The following is a 16559-nucleotide window of genomic DNA, read 5'->3' as shown; positions in this document are numbered from 1 at the left end:
TATTCGTCCGGCTTGGTTCATTCTGAGCTCCTGAAGCGAGGTCATGATCCAATGCACTCAGTGCACTCATTTCACACTGAATTATGTTTTTAAGTTGAAAAGCAACAGAAAGGATAGATGTAATTGTTTTTGTTGATGGAATAAAGAAAATATACAAAAATATAAAGGTGCGTGTGTGTGTGTGTTGTAGTTTTAGTATTTAAACCATAAACCATAAGGTTTGATGATGCTTTTACATTTAAAGATTTACAGATATTCTTTACTAATTCATATAAAGATAAATTGAAAAAGGCACAGATGATATTCACTTTATTCTGCATGTGTGCTAGATAATGTGGGTAAACCAGACTCAAATACATGTTTTAAGCTAGACACGTTTTCACATTCTTGTTGGCATGGCAACACTAGCTACTATTAAACCCCACCATAATGAGGTATGTTGCCAAAAATCACAACACTGGTTCTAATTTTGATAACGATCTTGACTTGCTGATTTGCATACCTGCATTAAAGCACCAATAGACTTTCAACATTTATAGCTGTCCATGGAAAGGGCAGTCGTGTAAAACTTAGGACTGAGACATATCAGGCACAACAAGCATCTGATTACATCTCGGTCAAGCAGCCATTAGCTAATTAGAGCTGAGGACTGTGCTGGATGATAGGGTTGATCACTACGAACAACATGATGATGTGATCTTTCTTCATCCTAGGTCACTTTACACTGAATGGTGTTGATTGGATTTCTGTGAGTCATACACATTTACATATATCGCTGGAATATTCAGCGCGAGGCCATTAAAGTGACAATGGTGTACAATATGAAAAACAAGTCATGTAAATATAGAGTCAGACTGGAGTATGCTGTGAAGTGATTCATGTGATAATGTTATACTGTCTACTCAACACGCGTGTCAAATGTAGAAATGCAGAAAGAAATTAATTAATTCAAGTGGAAATAATGCATGAATATATGTAGAAAGATTCAAATAAATGAATGACTACATATGAAATACAGACATAAGTAAATAAATGTAGAAATACAGAAATAATACAGCAATATATGTAGAAAAATACAAATATATGAATAAATACATGTGAAATGAAGACATAATCAAATAAATGTAGAAACACAGAAAATGTGGAAATCCACTAATGAATTAACGAATCTATGGATAAATAAATAAAAGTAGAAATACAGAAATATATAAAAGTAGAAATGCAGAAATAAATAAATGTGGAAATGCAGAATAAATAGATTTTATGTTGGAATCCAGAGATCCAGAAGTAAATATGTGTGAGAATGCAATAATACATCGATAAACAGATGAAGAGATGCGGGAATAAATAAATGAAACATCTTAATGTACAAATATAGAAGTAGTGTATGAATATAGTTGGTACGTCAGCAACGCAGTGAAGTTTAAAGCGGCGGAACAGCGCGTCAGGAGTCACGAGACAACAACAGGAAGTAGCACCGAGCGGAGCCGTGAATATGAGACGAACCTAGCGAGCTAAAGAAGTAGAGACACCTGCCAACTGAGTTCTGATGTCGATGCTCCAAACCTCTGTGACAAGCCAGTGATATCACGATGGAGGGAGCCGTGAAAACCCTCACTTTGTTGGCCCTTTTCGTGGCTGCGCGGGTAAGTTAAGCTACCGACCATGAGAACTGGACTAGCTGTGTGTTAGCGGGCCCAGTGAGGCTAATTGACGTTAGCTGGAGCCACTGTTAGCTCATTGAAACGTCTGCTCAGTTTGTGCTCGAGGCACTGGGCTCATCTGTGTGTCCGAAGGGCCGTGGTGTTAGCGAGCTAATGCTAGCTGGACTGTCCTGAAACCGAAACCAAACAAGTCATTATATAAATGGAGGTTTGGCAGAGGGTGATCTCCCCCCGACGCAAAGAAGCATCTGTGAACTGGGCTGATTTATTCATCTGTCATTATATTTTGATATATATCCATAATATGGAACTTTCCGTGACTTTAAATAATAAAGTGTTAGGTTTCGCATTTGCGATGTGACATTTTATGACTTTTATGACACAGTTTCCTGTTTGTTACTACTTTTGTGTTAGTTGTGTTTAATTTGTAGTTACCACTTGGAGTTAACACAATGATGAAGGAGAACAAAAGTTTGATCTCAATCACATCACAGCAGGAATAGGTTTGTTGATTTCCAAGTGAAAGGACAGCGTTTAAGACCCATTTTATATCTGGTGCTAACATCCTGATCACAAGTGTGCAGTGCCAAATTCAGAAGTGAACACACACAAATGCACCTTCAATGTGTCTCTCAAATCACATTGGGAGGTGGCCACATTCAATTTGCTGTGTGAAGGAAAATACATCTTTGGCCACATCTTGTTTGACCACCAACTCAACTGACGGCCCCTCACCATGAATCAAGCATGTCTAAAAATGTTCAATGCCCATATGTTGAATTGTTTGTGGCCAGCACAACAACATCCAAGTTGATTGATACTTTTCTTAAATTGGTAAAATCCTTCTTCACAGCATAACTGATTCATTCTGCCCCTCCTGACTCCTCATTCTCTCTACCCCTCTCTTGCTTGCTCGCTTGTGCCAAAACACAGACCCACACTGACAGTGGACACATCTGTAAACTCAGACCGGCTATAAACAACATCATTCACTATTTGCGAACAGAAAAGACATACACAGTTATTTCATATAGAACAGTGAGTGAGATCTGATCACAAGTTACCATAGGAGACACATTCAGGACACATTTCAATGCCAGGTGTAAACAGGTGCACTGAACGCACTCCACTTCTGATCAGATCTCTTGGGATGGATCCACCAAGTATGAAGTGCACCAAGCATTTGCACAAGCAGAGCAAACAGTCCAATGTGAGACTGACCACTTTCCTCTCCCAGCAGGTAAACTGCCAAGAAGCGATTCTGCACATTTCAAACGGAATTACAGATAGAGAGTACTGCATCGTCCACAATCACTCCTGGACCCCACTGTCACAAACCCTCGATGGTGCTGTAAGTTTTTCAAACCTGGTTTTAGGAACTATTCTGTTGTGATGGTCAGATCATTTCATTGGCTCCTCAAGCCATTCCTTTCATTTTGTTTCTTTTAATTAATATTTTGGTTTATTTTTTAAAATGTTCCACAGAACATAGTAGCATTTGGTAGCAAACTTACATAAATATGTATTCATTTATTAAGAATTAACAATCAAGAGGTATTGACAACAATTTTAGATGAAACTACTTAATTGTATTGAACGCTCATTATCATTTTACCTCCCAATTGTTATGATGGGGAAAATTGTTTCTTTTCTTCCTCATCTTACCATGTGAAATAACTTGTTTTTTGCTTTTCCAGACCCAGTATCCGCTGGTGAATTTGACTTCCACTATGCTATGTAACGGCTCAGGGGTCAGTCCAGATCTTGTTAAGGGCAAAGCACTGGTGGTGATGAGGGGGGACTGTGATTTCAGCCAGAAAGCTCTGGTTGCCCAGAACCTCGGAGCTACAACTTTGCTAATTGCCAGCAACAAATCATTGGTAGGACATTTACATCCAACTGTATTGTGTTAATTGTGCAAAGGTATGTGATTTGACACCTATGGTCCTGTGTTTGAAATTGTTAACAAAAGAACCATTGGATCTATCCCTGATCATTAAACTAGTGTTGGTGTGTACAAGTGTAACATGTAAGATACAAATGCAGAAGTGATTCAGAAATGAGGAAGTGACACACCAGTGTCTTAAATCTGTTGGTTTCTATTTTTTCTATAGATATTTTTTTATGTAAATCAAAGTGGGTTTTTTTTTTTTTTTTTTTTCCATTGTTTAAATGTAACAGTATTCATAAAAACAAGTCGTCTGTACTCATTTTTTTTTTTTTTTTCAGATCACTCCATCAGCCAATGACTCTGACTATGCAAAGGTTCACATTCCTCTGGCTCTCATGAGGTACAGGGATTTTCTGGACGCACAGCAGGTCGGGCAGACTCTACCTTTTCTGGTGCTATTGTATTAGGTCTTGTAACAGCTCACTTTATAAAGGTCGATTTGATGAATCTCTGTGAATGTCCTCAGGTGATTGGTGAAGGGATGACGGTGAAGCTGTACGCTCCAGTTCTCTCAAAGATTGATGCAAGCATAGCAGTCATCCTACTGATAGCCATTGTCACAGTTGCCTTGGGTGGCTACTGGAGTGGGACATGTGAGAGGTGAGATATTGCAGTTGCACATACAGGGCTGAATGCTTAAACCTTGGATTGGTAAACCTGGATAAGATAACAAGAGCAGGAAACAATGTGAAAAAAGATGCAACCGATAGATCCCACCCCCTCCTATCGACCTCGTCAAAGCTACGCCCCCAAAAACACATGAACATGCGCTACCTGACCACTGCTAGAAGTTGACTTGTCTTTGAATCACTAAGTTCTGATTTCTGACTCTGCTGTTTGCCTTTCTGGCTGAAAACTCATAAGGAGCCAGGGCCACAGCTACCAGCTTGTTTCCCTTTTTTTCAAATGACTTAAAGGTTCAGTGTGTAAGATTTAGGTGAAAATGATCTATTGGCAGAAATTGAATAAAAAATAATTCCACTAGTGTTTTATCTGCTTTGTACAAATTGTTGTTTTCTTTACACTAGAATGGGCCCTTTATATTTAAATACTTTGTATTTACATCTTGAGCGGGTCCTCTCTAAGCAGGCCGCCATGTTTCTTACAGTAGTTCAAACTGGACAAACTTGACAGCTTTTGAGTTGCAAAGACAACTGAAGGCTACGACAGGTTCTCTTTCATTTTTTGAAGGGGAGGGTGAGGTGAGGGGTATTCAGCTGCAACATGCTTCACCTCTAGATGTCACTAAATTCTACACACTGAACATTTGACTTATCAATTATTGTCTGGGCGTGAAGAAGATTTCAACAAATAAGACAAAAATATGTTTTCGGGAATTTTTTTTAACCCTACCTTTTAAATTTGAACATATTGAAATATGACAATCGATGTTGAGTTGAAAAGATTTGAATGCGCACAAAATAATTCATACATTTCTATGTTTGTGGCAGAGATCGGTTGAACAGTGGTGCAGGGCTGGAAGGAGGAGCAGACAACAAAGCAGACAGCGGAGAGCTTTCCCTGTACTCCCCTCTCAAAGTGGTTATCTTTGTCGCCATGATGTGTGGGATGCTGGTCCTCATGTACTTCTTCTACAATGTCCTTGGTTAGTGGGATGTAAAACAGCTCCTCTGTGTCCAAAGAATTGACATGATTCAGTGTTTCATTGGTGTGTTCTGTTTGTCTTTTATCCCCAGTTTACGTCATCATTGCTATATTCTGCCTGGCATGTGCCTCTGCACTGTTCAGCTGTTTTGATGCAGTGATGGAAAAAATTGGCTGTGGCACTGTGAGGTATGAGCAACCCTCTTTCAACAAAGACACAAAACATTATACAAAGCAAATAACAAGTCAGACAGAGTGGGGACAGTCAGGGAAAATGTGAACATTAGTTGTTTCCTGCTTTATTCTCCAAACACACAATGCCTGATTCTCAGTTGCAAGCTGAAAAAAGCTTTTGGTTATTTGAGTGTATTTTTCTTTTTTTCTAGCTTCTCTATCCGAACCTGGAACTTCTCAGTGAGGTCTCTCATACTGGCTGCTGTGTGCATTAGCATTGCTGTGGTCTGGGGAGTCAACAGAAATGAAGACAGGTACAAGACACCACAGTCCCTCTGTCTGTTAAACTCTCACACTCTCACACATGTCTGTTCCACCACCAGAGACTGTTTTGGTGGCAAAGTAGAAAATGCTTGTTGGTTAAAGTGATCTGTTAAACGGCCTCATCATAGTGCTTTTTACATTGCAAAACCTAATTAATTTCAAGCATCACTACATGGTACTATCTTTAATCACATCTTAACAAATACAGATTTATGTTGTATAGAAATGCAACAATTTGTCTATAGCTTAATTAGTAACCTTAGTATCACAATTAGTTACGTTTAACATGGTAATAATGTTGTCTTTTAAGTAATTAAGATGCTTTATGCTGAAGAATGAATCATGGATTTGGGTAAAGACTTTTTGTAGGAGGTGCTATCATTAATACTATAGCTGTTTTCAGACATGACCTGCAGATGAAATCTGGAGAATTGGCTACATAGTTTCACACAGGGTTTGGATTTCACACATGCACCACGCAGCGTTCTCTGCACAGCCGTGTTCACATGAATCCAGCAAGGAGTCCCCCGCTGTGGTCAGATTCTCCTGGATTCTATGGACATTATTCTAGGAGGCCATGCAGAGAACGTCCACAGAGACTGAGGAGCCTCTCGCTCTGTCATTTGCATTCGCACATGCATCTCCTCTGGAGACAATATGGAGGAACTGCAGAGTTCAATACATGTCTGAAAGCTGCTTTAGTATCTTGATACACCATCTTTCTCTGCTGAATACATTAGGAGGAGGACAGCTGGGCTGCTTAGTTTAACTTCATTTAATCTTTTGTGCCCTTGTAGGTGGATCTGGATCTTGCAGGACCTCCTGGGCGTTGCTTTCTGCCTCAACTTCATGAAGACAATTTCTCTATCCAATTTCAAGGTAGCTTTTCTTTCATCATTTGCTTGAACCTTGTGGAGCTTAAGGAGAATTTTCTTGGCTATATATGTTTGATAGAACCCGACCTATATATAGGCCTTTCAAAGACATAACATTATCAGGGTTTTTGTTCTTGTTTTGTCATTTGCATTTGCAAAACCTTTATTTTACAGCAAGACAGAAACAATCTGCATTTATGTTTACAATTTCCGTAATATTAGGTTTAGTGTCTTTATTCAAGCTTTATAAAATGTATTCTAGTTGTGTTTATTATTATAATTGTTAATGATAAAGCATATGGTTAATATTTAAATTGTCATCCCTCAACTAATTTGTTTGTCATAATGATTAAATAATGGCATTTTAAAAATCGTTGCATTTAAAAAAATAAATAAATAAATAAAAATAAAAATGTATCTATATCATTATCATATTGGCATCACCCCCCCAAATTCCACATTAAATAGGCTCTAATATTGTGATAAAGCAGGGCAATGCTAAAACATATATGTTTCTTTCAGGTTTATCAGCTCTGGAGTTGATGTGTGACTTTTAAATGTATTTTTTATCTCTCAGATCTGTGTTATTCTGCTGAGCCTCCTACTTGTGTATGACGTCTTCTTCGTTTTCATTACTCCTTTCTTCACCAAGGTATGAATGTATTCTCACAAGGCGCGAAATGCAGACTTTTTCCACATACTTAACCACCATTGATTTAAAATATAGCTGATCTTACGTATTTCCTTTTTTTATCTTTAACCCTTTGTTGCCCCCAAGATTTAAAGATTCACGAAAATGTTTTACTACTCTGATATGGAATGGCTTTGTTAGAGTCTGTAAGTTATGATTTAGAAAGGGAAGCATACACACACACAGTCAAGTCTGCATATATTGTACAGTGATACAATTTTGCCTCTGTTCTCCAACAACATTGATTTGAAACAAAGCCATCAAGATGTGGTTGATGTGAAGACTTTCAGCTTTAATCGAGGAGTATAACAAAAATATTGCATTAACTGTTCAGGAATTACAACCATTTTTATAGATGGTAATAGAAGTAATCAGACTAAGTAGCATATTTATAAATATAAGGAGTGTTTTCAATTTTTGGCTAACAGTCTTTTGCTCTTTTGTCTGTATAAAGAGATGAGTGGCATCATATGAATGTTTGGGATCCTTCTCTGTCAACAGAATGGTGTTAGCATCATGGTGCAGGTTGCACTGGGCCCAGATGCATCTGGGGAGAAGGTAAGTTCCCCTGAAATACTAAGCATTTTCCCAAATATTTGCAAAAAGATCAGATTCCGCATTGATTCTTTTCACTGCTTTCATTTGTTTTCAGTATTGGGATGATTAGAAATAGTGGACTGACTTTTTAATACTAGTTTTAATTTCTAGAGTTGATAATAGCTATAAAGCACCTGCAGGAACTGTATTTGTCCCTGGATATTTTTTCCTGATGATAGCAAGAGACAATTAAAAAAGAAGATTGTTCACTTTATTGTAAGACTGAAAAGGGAAAAAATTACTTGGTGAACAAATTAACTTTTGGAGTAAATTTGTGTTCAGGAAGTGAGCAGATGTTTTTAATCTTTTGATGGTCATCTCAGTCACAGCAAGCTTAAAAGCTAAGCTATCAAGTTTGTACCAGCTTTATTAACATCCTGGCTAGTCTGCTCTGCTTGTTGTTGCCACCCGGAGGGGACTGATTGACTGACTGATTAACTGTGCGTTGGGGTTGGGTGGGCTCTGTCGTAGACGCAAGGTAACATGGTGGAGGTCCCAGCTGAACCCCAGGCTCCCTCTGAGAAAGTAAGGTTTGACTTGTTAACAGTCCACTCCTCTTTTTATAATGCTAGATCCTGCTGTAGGGGTTGTAGATGTTTTGGTCTCATAAACATTCTCATGAGCAAAATCAGGTTCTCTAGGCGTGTATGTAAAGGTACAGATATATTAGTGAGGACATTTTGGCCTGTCCTCCCTTTCTGAACAATTTTGAATGGGCTGTTTAAGACTTGGTTTTAGGGGTAGTATTAGGCATTTAGTTATGATGGTAAGGGGCTAGGGAATGCAATGAGTTAATGAGTTAATGAGTGTGTGTGTGTGTGTGTGTGTGTGTGTGTGTGTGTGTGTGTGTGTGTGTGTGTGTGTGTGTGTGTGTGTGTGTGTGTGTGTGTGTGTGTGTGTGTGTGTGTGTGTGCCCGTCCGCCCGCCCGCCCCCCCCCCCCCCCCCCCCGTTCAGTCCTAGTATTACCATCCATTTGTTCCGAGTAATCCAATCACAAGTGGTCAGCTCTAGTCTAAGTACAAGTCTAAACGCACCCAAATCCTGAATGTAACATCTGATCACTCGCCTGATTCATGTGGCCTCATTCTTTTCGCTGTGTGAATGATTACATCTTGGGCCACTTAGGATGGACTGCACTACAGTGCCTATATGTTGATTTGTTTGTGGCCACTGCTGCGATATCAACACTGACAAATGAATGATACTTTTCTTAGATTGCTAAAATCTTAATTCACAATACAGCAGCACAAGATTCATTCAGTGCCTCCTGACTGTTCTCTCCCTCTACTGCTTGCTTCTGCAGTTACATAAACACAGTGAGACAGAAATAACGGACGTGTTGATGTGCATATCAAGTGCAGATCCAATCACAGGTGGTCACGGGAGACACATTCAGGACACGTTTTAATCCCAGGTGTGAGCACGTGTACCGACAGCGGTGGACTTGTTGATGAGATATCTCAGGATGGATGTTAATACCAGGTCTTTAGCTGTTTTTTCAAATATAATATTATCAAGTGGTGGGTGCCGATAAATCAATTTAGACACACAGGGATTCAAACTTACTATTAAAGTTTGGTTAACAGATGATAAAACATGAAACTAAGAAATACATATGTAAATATTGTAACCTGCAGAACAAATTGTTATCCCATTAGCTACCTTATGAAAGCAAGACACTTGTGTAATCTACCTATGATTTTTTTCCCTTGCCCCTTCAAAAAAGTGAAAGCAGAATTATTTTACGAAACATTTAAAAATTTTATTAAATCTAGGGCTGCACGATATTAGGAAAACATGCGATATGCGATAACTTTTAACATCACGATGACGATATAACAGAGAAGGCGCACAGCCCGACCGCAGCACTGCCAAGTTCGGGGCAGACACCAGGGAGCCATGCACAGCTCCACTAAGTCCACTTACAATTTTAATTTGGGGTCTTGTCATACATGTTTCCGAAAAGTGATATTTTCTTACAGTATTTAGCGGCTCAGTCAGTTATTTACTGCACCTCTCTGTGTCTCTATGTGCTGTGCTAACTGCATCAAGCTAAACAAGTGTGCCGCTTCTCCTCCTGCTCATTTACTAGGATTACAAAGTCTGTTGTTTTGTGTGTGTGTGTGCGTGTGCGCGAAAAGACATGCAACTGTTGATATTTTGGCATCAAACAAACAACTTTTATTTAATCAACCACTGATAATGATGAACCTGATCCAGGGCAAACTTGATCAGTAGAAGTTTCCACAGTAGAATTTAGTTGGAGGAGGCAGAGCGAGATTTGACGGAGCCGCCTCGCTCCTGTTCTCAAATTCTCTGTTCTCTCTCTATTCTCTTCTTCCGACATGAGTCATTGAAGGTAAAACCTGTCAATGATCTGAATGTCTTCGATATCATAAAGAGCAGCAGGGCTCCATCTGATTGGACAAATAAATTGACATGCAAAGTGTAAATGAGTGGCGCATGGAACACCATTTATCACAGGTTTTTCCATCTTTTGCGAAATGTCTATTGTGCATGTTGATATCGCAATGACGGATGATTTTCAATATATCGTGAAGCCCTAATTAAATCATAGCATAACTGCCTAGGGGCAGTTGTTTGTATTCAAATTACATTTGAACATTAAAAAAAAAATATATATTTTCCCACTTAGCTTGCAGAAAGGCATGGTATGTTATTTCAGGATAAATGGAGCAGTGTTTCTCCTGCATAAGTTTATGTTTACTGTTTTCTTTTGGTGAATATGCTTGTGTACTAACAATGAAACTGTGTTCAGAAAGGTATTTGTGTAAGTGTGTATTGAATGATGGTGACGAAATGGCAATTAGAGCTTTAAGGAGGAAGTCCAAAGCATAAAGGAGAACTAGGTGTTTGGTGGGAGCATTACTACTGCTGCAGTAGCATTAGCAACATTAACAGAATGAAATCTAAGCTTTGTCAAATTGATAGGAAGTGGAGACCTTCCACTCGGATTGTAGCCAGATTGAGTTGCTTTAACACAAACAACAGTTCACTCACTGTTCTACTGTCACACACATCTAAAATGTTTTATGTTTCCAGCTCCCAGTGGTGATGCGTGTCCCACGGTTCTCAGCCTGGGCTCAGAACTTGTGTGGGATGCAGTTCTCCATCCTGGGTTACGGAGACATCATTGTTCCAGGTGGGTGCTTAAACTGTTGATGGTAAATATTTTTGATTACCACAGAGGCTGCTGGACACCGGTCAGTTTAACTCCAGTATAAACTTTAGGTTGCATGGAGCAGATTAGAGCCCATAGTGGTACAAAGAAAGAAAAGACGATAAATGTAAATGTATTCAAGCCAAGTTCACACTGCACGACTTTCAAAGTTCATAGAATAGAGTGTGGCTCACTCTGCCGCATTTTTCTGTCCGAGCCTATCTGAGGCCAAAGCTGCACTGAGTTTGTGTTTCCCAGTCCCTCACACACTTGCTGGTTGCTTTTTTCTCCCAATTAAAGACGTGCTGTGAATATAATCAGGGGGCATCTCATCACTACGTTTACCCTCACCCTATTCTGCGGTCTGATTGGCCGTACTTGTCGCTGACTCATCTAGGTATTCAGCTTGCCAGAAATCTGGTCAGAGTCTGACGTGCCGGCATCCACCTTGATTTACGTCTTTGAGGAATTCATACAAACCCTCCGATCTGGGGTTTTGATGGCGACTTCCAAAACTCATGCGGAACTGGAAAATTGGGCTAAAAATCGTGTGGTGTGAACTAGGCTATTATGGATAGTTATGGATCATTTTCGTATAAGTTTTATAAACTTCGTCCTCTGAAGTGTTCAATACTTAAATAACATTAGACACACACTCTTTTCATTGCACAAACTGTGTGCATGTCTGCATTTGTCTGTCAACAGGTCTGCTGGTGGCCTACTGCAGCAGGTTTGATGTGTGGATCAACAGCACTAAGAAGATCTACTTTGTCAGCTGCTGCATAGGTACCCCATAGATAAACCATTATTGTCTTGTCTTTACTCTACTCGTCACTTTGCATTAACACATGAAAACTTGCTAGAAAACATGTTTAAAAATAAAACATTTTGTTCAGGTAATTGTTGGTTTATAGCACAGATTTTAATATGTAAGAGTAAATGTACAGTATGTCGTCATTAATTGTTTTAAATATTTCATATTGCTCGTATTAAGTTGTCACATGTTGTTATTCCAGTCTTCACACTGAACTTTACACTTTACATTCCCAAATATTTTCTATTGTTGCTTTGAAATAGCTCTTTAACAGAGTGTGTTATATTAATAGGTCATTTTTGTAAAATGTTGACCTTCTTGCTGTGAATGCTGTGCTGCAGATCTATTCATTTTCCCATATTAAGCAGTTTACTGATTAATTTCCTGGTTTCAAGTTATGATTGTCTTTGAATGTGCTGGAAGCTTCAAGTCTGTCTGTTTTCTTCTGTGTTTGTGTGTCTCTCTCATGCCATGTAGCCTATCTGCTCGGAATGATCCTGACCTTTGTCGTCATGCTGCTGTCAGGGATGGGTCAGCCTGCCCTCCTCTACCTGGTGCCCTTCACCCTGATCACCTCCGCCGTGGTGGCTGGGTGCCGGGGAGAGATGAAGCACTTCTGGGCAGGAACCACTTATGAGGTGAGGGAACCAGAGAGAGAATTGAGTGTTCTTATAAAGGGTTGGCACAGTAGCTGTGCTTGATGGCTGTATTTTATCGTATATCTAAAGGATAAAACCTCTCTTGTATCTATGACACAAGCTTTAGAACCGTTTCATAAAACAGAAGTCCACATATTTCTCTTCCAAAGACTGAAGTACACAGCAAGGCCTATTGCCAAGATGTGCATGTATGTGCATTGTAGGCCACTTTGACAATATTGTAGATATTTACTTATATGAAAATAACCAATGAATGATACTTTCAGAGTACTGAATGTAAACCTGAAGGGATGATATTCAGGCAGTTCTCTGTAGTTTTCCTTTATTTTCTCCCTGATGTTGAAAAGTATGTGAACTCACTTGTGACAGTGAACGTTTCTATCAACGAATGCTTTATACCATCTTTTATCTACTGCACGGCCCACAGCATATAACAGAAAGCTTTAATGTTCAGCTCTCTGCAGATCGAGGTACTGAGACCTCGTTCAGACCTGGTACTAACATCCGTCCTGAGATCCGATCACTCAGACCACATTCGGAGGTGGCCTGGGAACCATGTGGCAACATTGTTTTAGATGTGGGAACCTAGTTCTGTTCTGGGCTACATATGAAGGATGTTTCTGACCCCCTTAAGTTTAAATGCATTTTTACACTTGATTTGTGGGTTTTCACTGCCACAGTGTCAACACTGATCACCTCAAATGATACTTTTCTAAAATTGGTAAAATTGTTCTTCATAGCTACGCTCATTCCGTTCCTCCTGACTCTGCATGCTCTTTGTCTTTCTCTCTCACTCCCGCCAACACAGGCACACATGCATTGTCATCTGACACATCTGTAAATTCGTGAACACAAATGATATTCATGACTATCTTCCTACAGAGCAGGGAAGTTCTCAAAAGATCTTTCCCTTAATAATTGAAAGTACAGTGAAAAGACGTATGTGATTTGATTACTCTTAGTCTGAGGTGATCATGACATGAACCTAAATGAGCTACGGACGTGATATTTTCATAATTTCACTTCAGTCGTCTTTAACGACCACAGCAGCATTTGTATTCTGTGAATACAGCTAGATAGCAAAAAATTGAACATCAATTCTGATCTCGCTTCTTCACCAGGTCTTGGACTCCAGGGAACCATTGTTGCCAGGTGTGCTTCCCTCTAACCCAGATTTCTCCCCTGCATCTCTCTGCCCATTTTAGATTGTTTGTTTGTTTTTTACCGCCGTGTCTTTTCTCCTCTTTCCTTTTTGTTTTCATCCTCTTTTTCCTTTCACGTTTTAACCCCTCATTTCCAGGGTGATAAAATAAAAAGAACAGTATAGTATTTTGCATCAGCTGACCACTAGGTGTCTCTAGTTGATTGAAAATAACTAATCAGCCACACTCCAAATTGGACTCGGCCATGTAAAATCATTAACCTTGTTTCTTTTTTCCTGCAGTTTGTTGTATTTGCAGCTTGTTTCATCATTCGCTTTTGGTTAATATTCTTACTTCATTCCTCATGCAGTGACCAACATGTTGGTATGTTGTCCTCTGCATGTTGTTGCTTGCGGTTAAGCTGGTGGCATGGAGTTTGGTGTATGTGGTCTCTATGGTTTGGTATCTGTAGAACATATCTCTGGTCTACTGTTGTATATGCAGTCTGTGATTTGTCTTTCTTTTACAATGGTATTCATTGAACTGAAATTCAACTAAAGAATTATTAACTTCTTGCTTTGTCTCTTTAGAGGTAAGAACTAACAGCTCCGTAGGTGGAGAAAGATGCTGACTCACAGTGAAGAGTGTGGACCCAACTGCTGGATGCTTTTTAAAAGATATATTTTTTAATATTACATTTGCAAAGTGAGGGAACAGATCAACACTTTCGTAAAACATTGCAGGTTCCTTCTGACTGCTGTGAATTGTTAGTAAATTAAATAAAATTGTAAGTTGAACAGAGATGTTAAGTGGTGAAGAGGTGTTGTTTAGTGCCTGAAATGTATGTCAGCTTCACTTTCGGAAAACTGTAATGCCTTTGCCTTGATGATGTTGATGATTGCAAACAACAAAATCAGAAAGCACTTTATAATGTGTAGCTTGGCGGTTGGTTCATTGTGGACAGGGTGGGGATAGGGGTTTCAATTACTTGTAGCGGCCTAATGACACATTTTGATAACTGTTTTGAGGTTTCTGTGTTTGTATTATGTGATTTCTTCCATTGCCTTATATATTAAAATCAACAATTTAAACCTAATGCTGTTATGTGTGTATTTTTCTGTCCTTTTGAAACTTGCTCAATGTGAACGGTAAATAAAATCTTGTAGTAGATAAAAAAGCACGGATTTAGAAAATCTTTCATGTTGAATGTAAAATGGTGAAAGGCCCGTATCTTCCAGAGGAGGAGCTGCCCTTCCCTTCAACCAGGGACACTGGTCAGATTAGAGTGACCGTCTTTGGGGTCATTGAGGTATTGGTCATCATCAGTGGGTTTGTAATGAACACATTGTCATTAACACATGATCACTTGAATATCCTGAACAGTTTCTGCACAATGTAAAGTGTTGCACATGTATACATTTTTTTATTTTTCATGAATGTTCCTGTCTTCATCCTACTCCTTGAACAACAGGACTCTTCCCGTATTTCTATAAACTCTATATTGAAAACCTACTAATAAATCTGATTCTGAAGTCTTTATCAATCTGAATATGACTGGGCTTTTATTTATTTTAGATGTAAGTAGTATGAGGAAATAAAGACCACTTTAGCAGCTACTATTCTGAATCGATTAGTGTATTGTTTAACTGACCATAGTGAGGCAATTTGACTAAATACTACATAACTGCAGCGTTACAGAATAGAGAACAAGTATGTTGTCAACTTTTATGCTTACAGACACATATATGGTCTCTGGTCAACCAGTCTGTTGTTAAATTCAGAGTCTTTCTAATTAGGCTTTGAAAATCTTGGGTAGAAAGCTAATGAGGTACCATCACTGCTGCATATACAGTAAAAACAAGATTTTAATTTGTACTTATTTTATTGACTTTTATTATGTAAGTCTGTATTTACATGTTTGCATGGTTGTGCTCCTCATCCTATCTGTAAATACAACCACAGACCACCGAGATGCAGCAGATCAATCAGAGCCTCTTCAAGTAGCAACTGTCAAGTTTCATTCTGTCAAACATCTTTTTCTCAAACAGTACTTGAAATGTACTGCAACCTTCACAATTAAAAAAAAATCTTTATTATCAAATACGTATCACATATTCACATGTACATATAGATTTATCATTTAACTTAAACCATTCATCTGAATATTTCCCAATTCAACAATTAGTCGATCATTGGTCTAGGACGTGCCTTCCAGAATTTGTTGGCTAATCTGGGTCCTACATAATCCAGGAATGGAGTCCACAGATGATATATTACACTAACTTTACCAGTATGTCAAATACAACTGCAGTTCCTTTGCTCCATTACATAAGGAGATGGTATTAGCAAGCTCCCACCGGTCCCCGTAGCCTCTTAACATTTTGCTAACATCTTGCTAATTCAGCAACAATCTTCAGCCCCTTTGTCTTGTCTGTAATGTTCTTCATGTGTTCCTTATTGCATATTACATGTGCCACTCTTTTCCTTCTCTGATTTATCTCTCTTAACCTTTATCTCTCTGTTTATCTATTAATTTTTACAAAAGCCCTTATAAGCAAATTGGCATCTGCTATTACCACTATACTTGCAGCTGTTTTTAGTTTCTCACAAGCCATAAATAAATAAATAGGTGTAAAGTCAATTCAGCTATTTAGAGGACAAATGCAGGGGAGGATTTTAACAACATAAAACTGTTTTACAGGTGGTGACGGTAGAGACAAGTTGTTCTTAAATGACCTTGGACTAACCTATAAAGCATTAGTGAAATTATTTATTAACTAATTATAAAGACAAAAGTTACTGTTTAACGTCAGTGAGTTTCTAATTAGAAAGCAGTGTGGTATGTTTGTTATAATAAATTGAATGTATAATCTAACAGGGG

General features: G+C 38.7%; 1 protein-coding gene across 12 annotated transcripts; it reads left to right on the top strand.

Moving 5' to 3' along the window:
• Positions 1 to 1434: 1434 nt before the first annotated feature.
• Positions 1435 to 14774, top strand: LOC109643633 (signal peptide peptidase-like 2A). 12 transcript variants are annotated; one of them, XM_069528875.1, is made up of 17 exons: positions 1435 to 1646; positions 2905 to 3015; positions 3362 to 3544; positions 3894 to 3983; positions 4082 to 4215; positions 5067 to 5221; positions 5313 to 5409; positions 5607 to 5708; positions 6516 to 6597; positions 7171 to 7245; positions 7786 to 7842; positions 8353 to 8406; positions 10946 to 11045; positions 11769 to 11849; positions 12355 to 12515; positions 13658 to 13688; positions 14269 to 14774. In XM_069528875.1, the coding sequence occupies exons 1-17, from the start codon at positions 1593 to 1595 to the stop codon at positions 14307 to 14309; spliced, it is 1608 nt and encodes a 535-aa protein (XP_069384976.1). In that variant the 5' UTR covers positions 1435 to 1592; the 3' UTR covers positions 14310 to 14774. The 12 variants fall into 12 exon arrangements, with proteins under 12 accessions (XP_069384976.1, XP_069384990.1, XP_069384998.1 ...); XM_069528871.1 differs by having other exon boundaries at positions 1436 to 1646; positions 2902 to 3015; XM_069528889.1 differs by lacking the exon at positions 8353 to 8406.
• The last annotated feature ends 1785 nt before the right edge of the window (positions 14775 to 16559 follow it).

This window comes from Paralichthys olivaceus, chromosome 1, assembly GCF_024713975.1.
Source record: "Paralichthys olivaceus isolate ysfri-2021 chromosome 1, ASM2471397v2, whole genome shotgun sequence".
In the NCBI taxonomy this organism is placed as follows: domain Eukaryota; kingdom Metazoa; phylum Chordata; class Actinopteri; order Pleuronectiformes; family Paralichthyidae; genus Paralichthys; species Paralichthys olivaceus.
The sequence above is the reverse complement of the archived record's forward strand: the minus strand, read 5'-3'. Positions and strand labels throughout refer to the sequence as shown.

What these genes read in the sequence shown, in the direction of transcription:
- LOC109643633 (XM_069528862.1), top strand. Translation starts at nt 1,593, where the DNA reads ATGGAGGGAGCCGTGAAAACCCTCACTTTGTTGGCCCTTTTCGTGGCT. An exon ending in CCCTTTTCGTGGCTGCGCGG is followed by an intron (nt 1,647 to 2,901) that starts GTAAGTTAAGCT and finishes TTCCTCTCCCAG; the next exon opens with CAGGTAAACTGCCAAGAAGC. An exon ending in ATTTTCTGGACGCACAGCAG is followed by an intron (nt 3,984 to 4,081) that starts GTCGGGCAGACT and finishes GAATGTCCTCAG; the next exon opens with GTGATTGGTGAAGGGATGAC.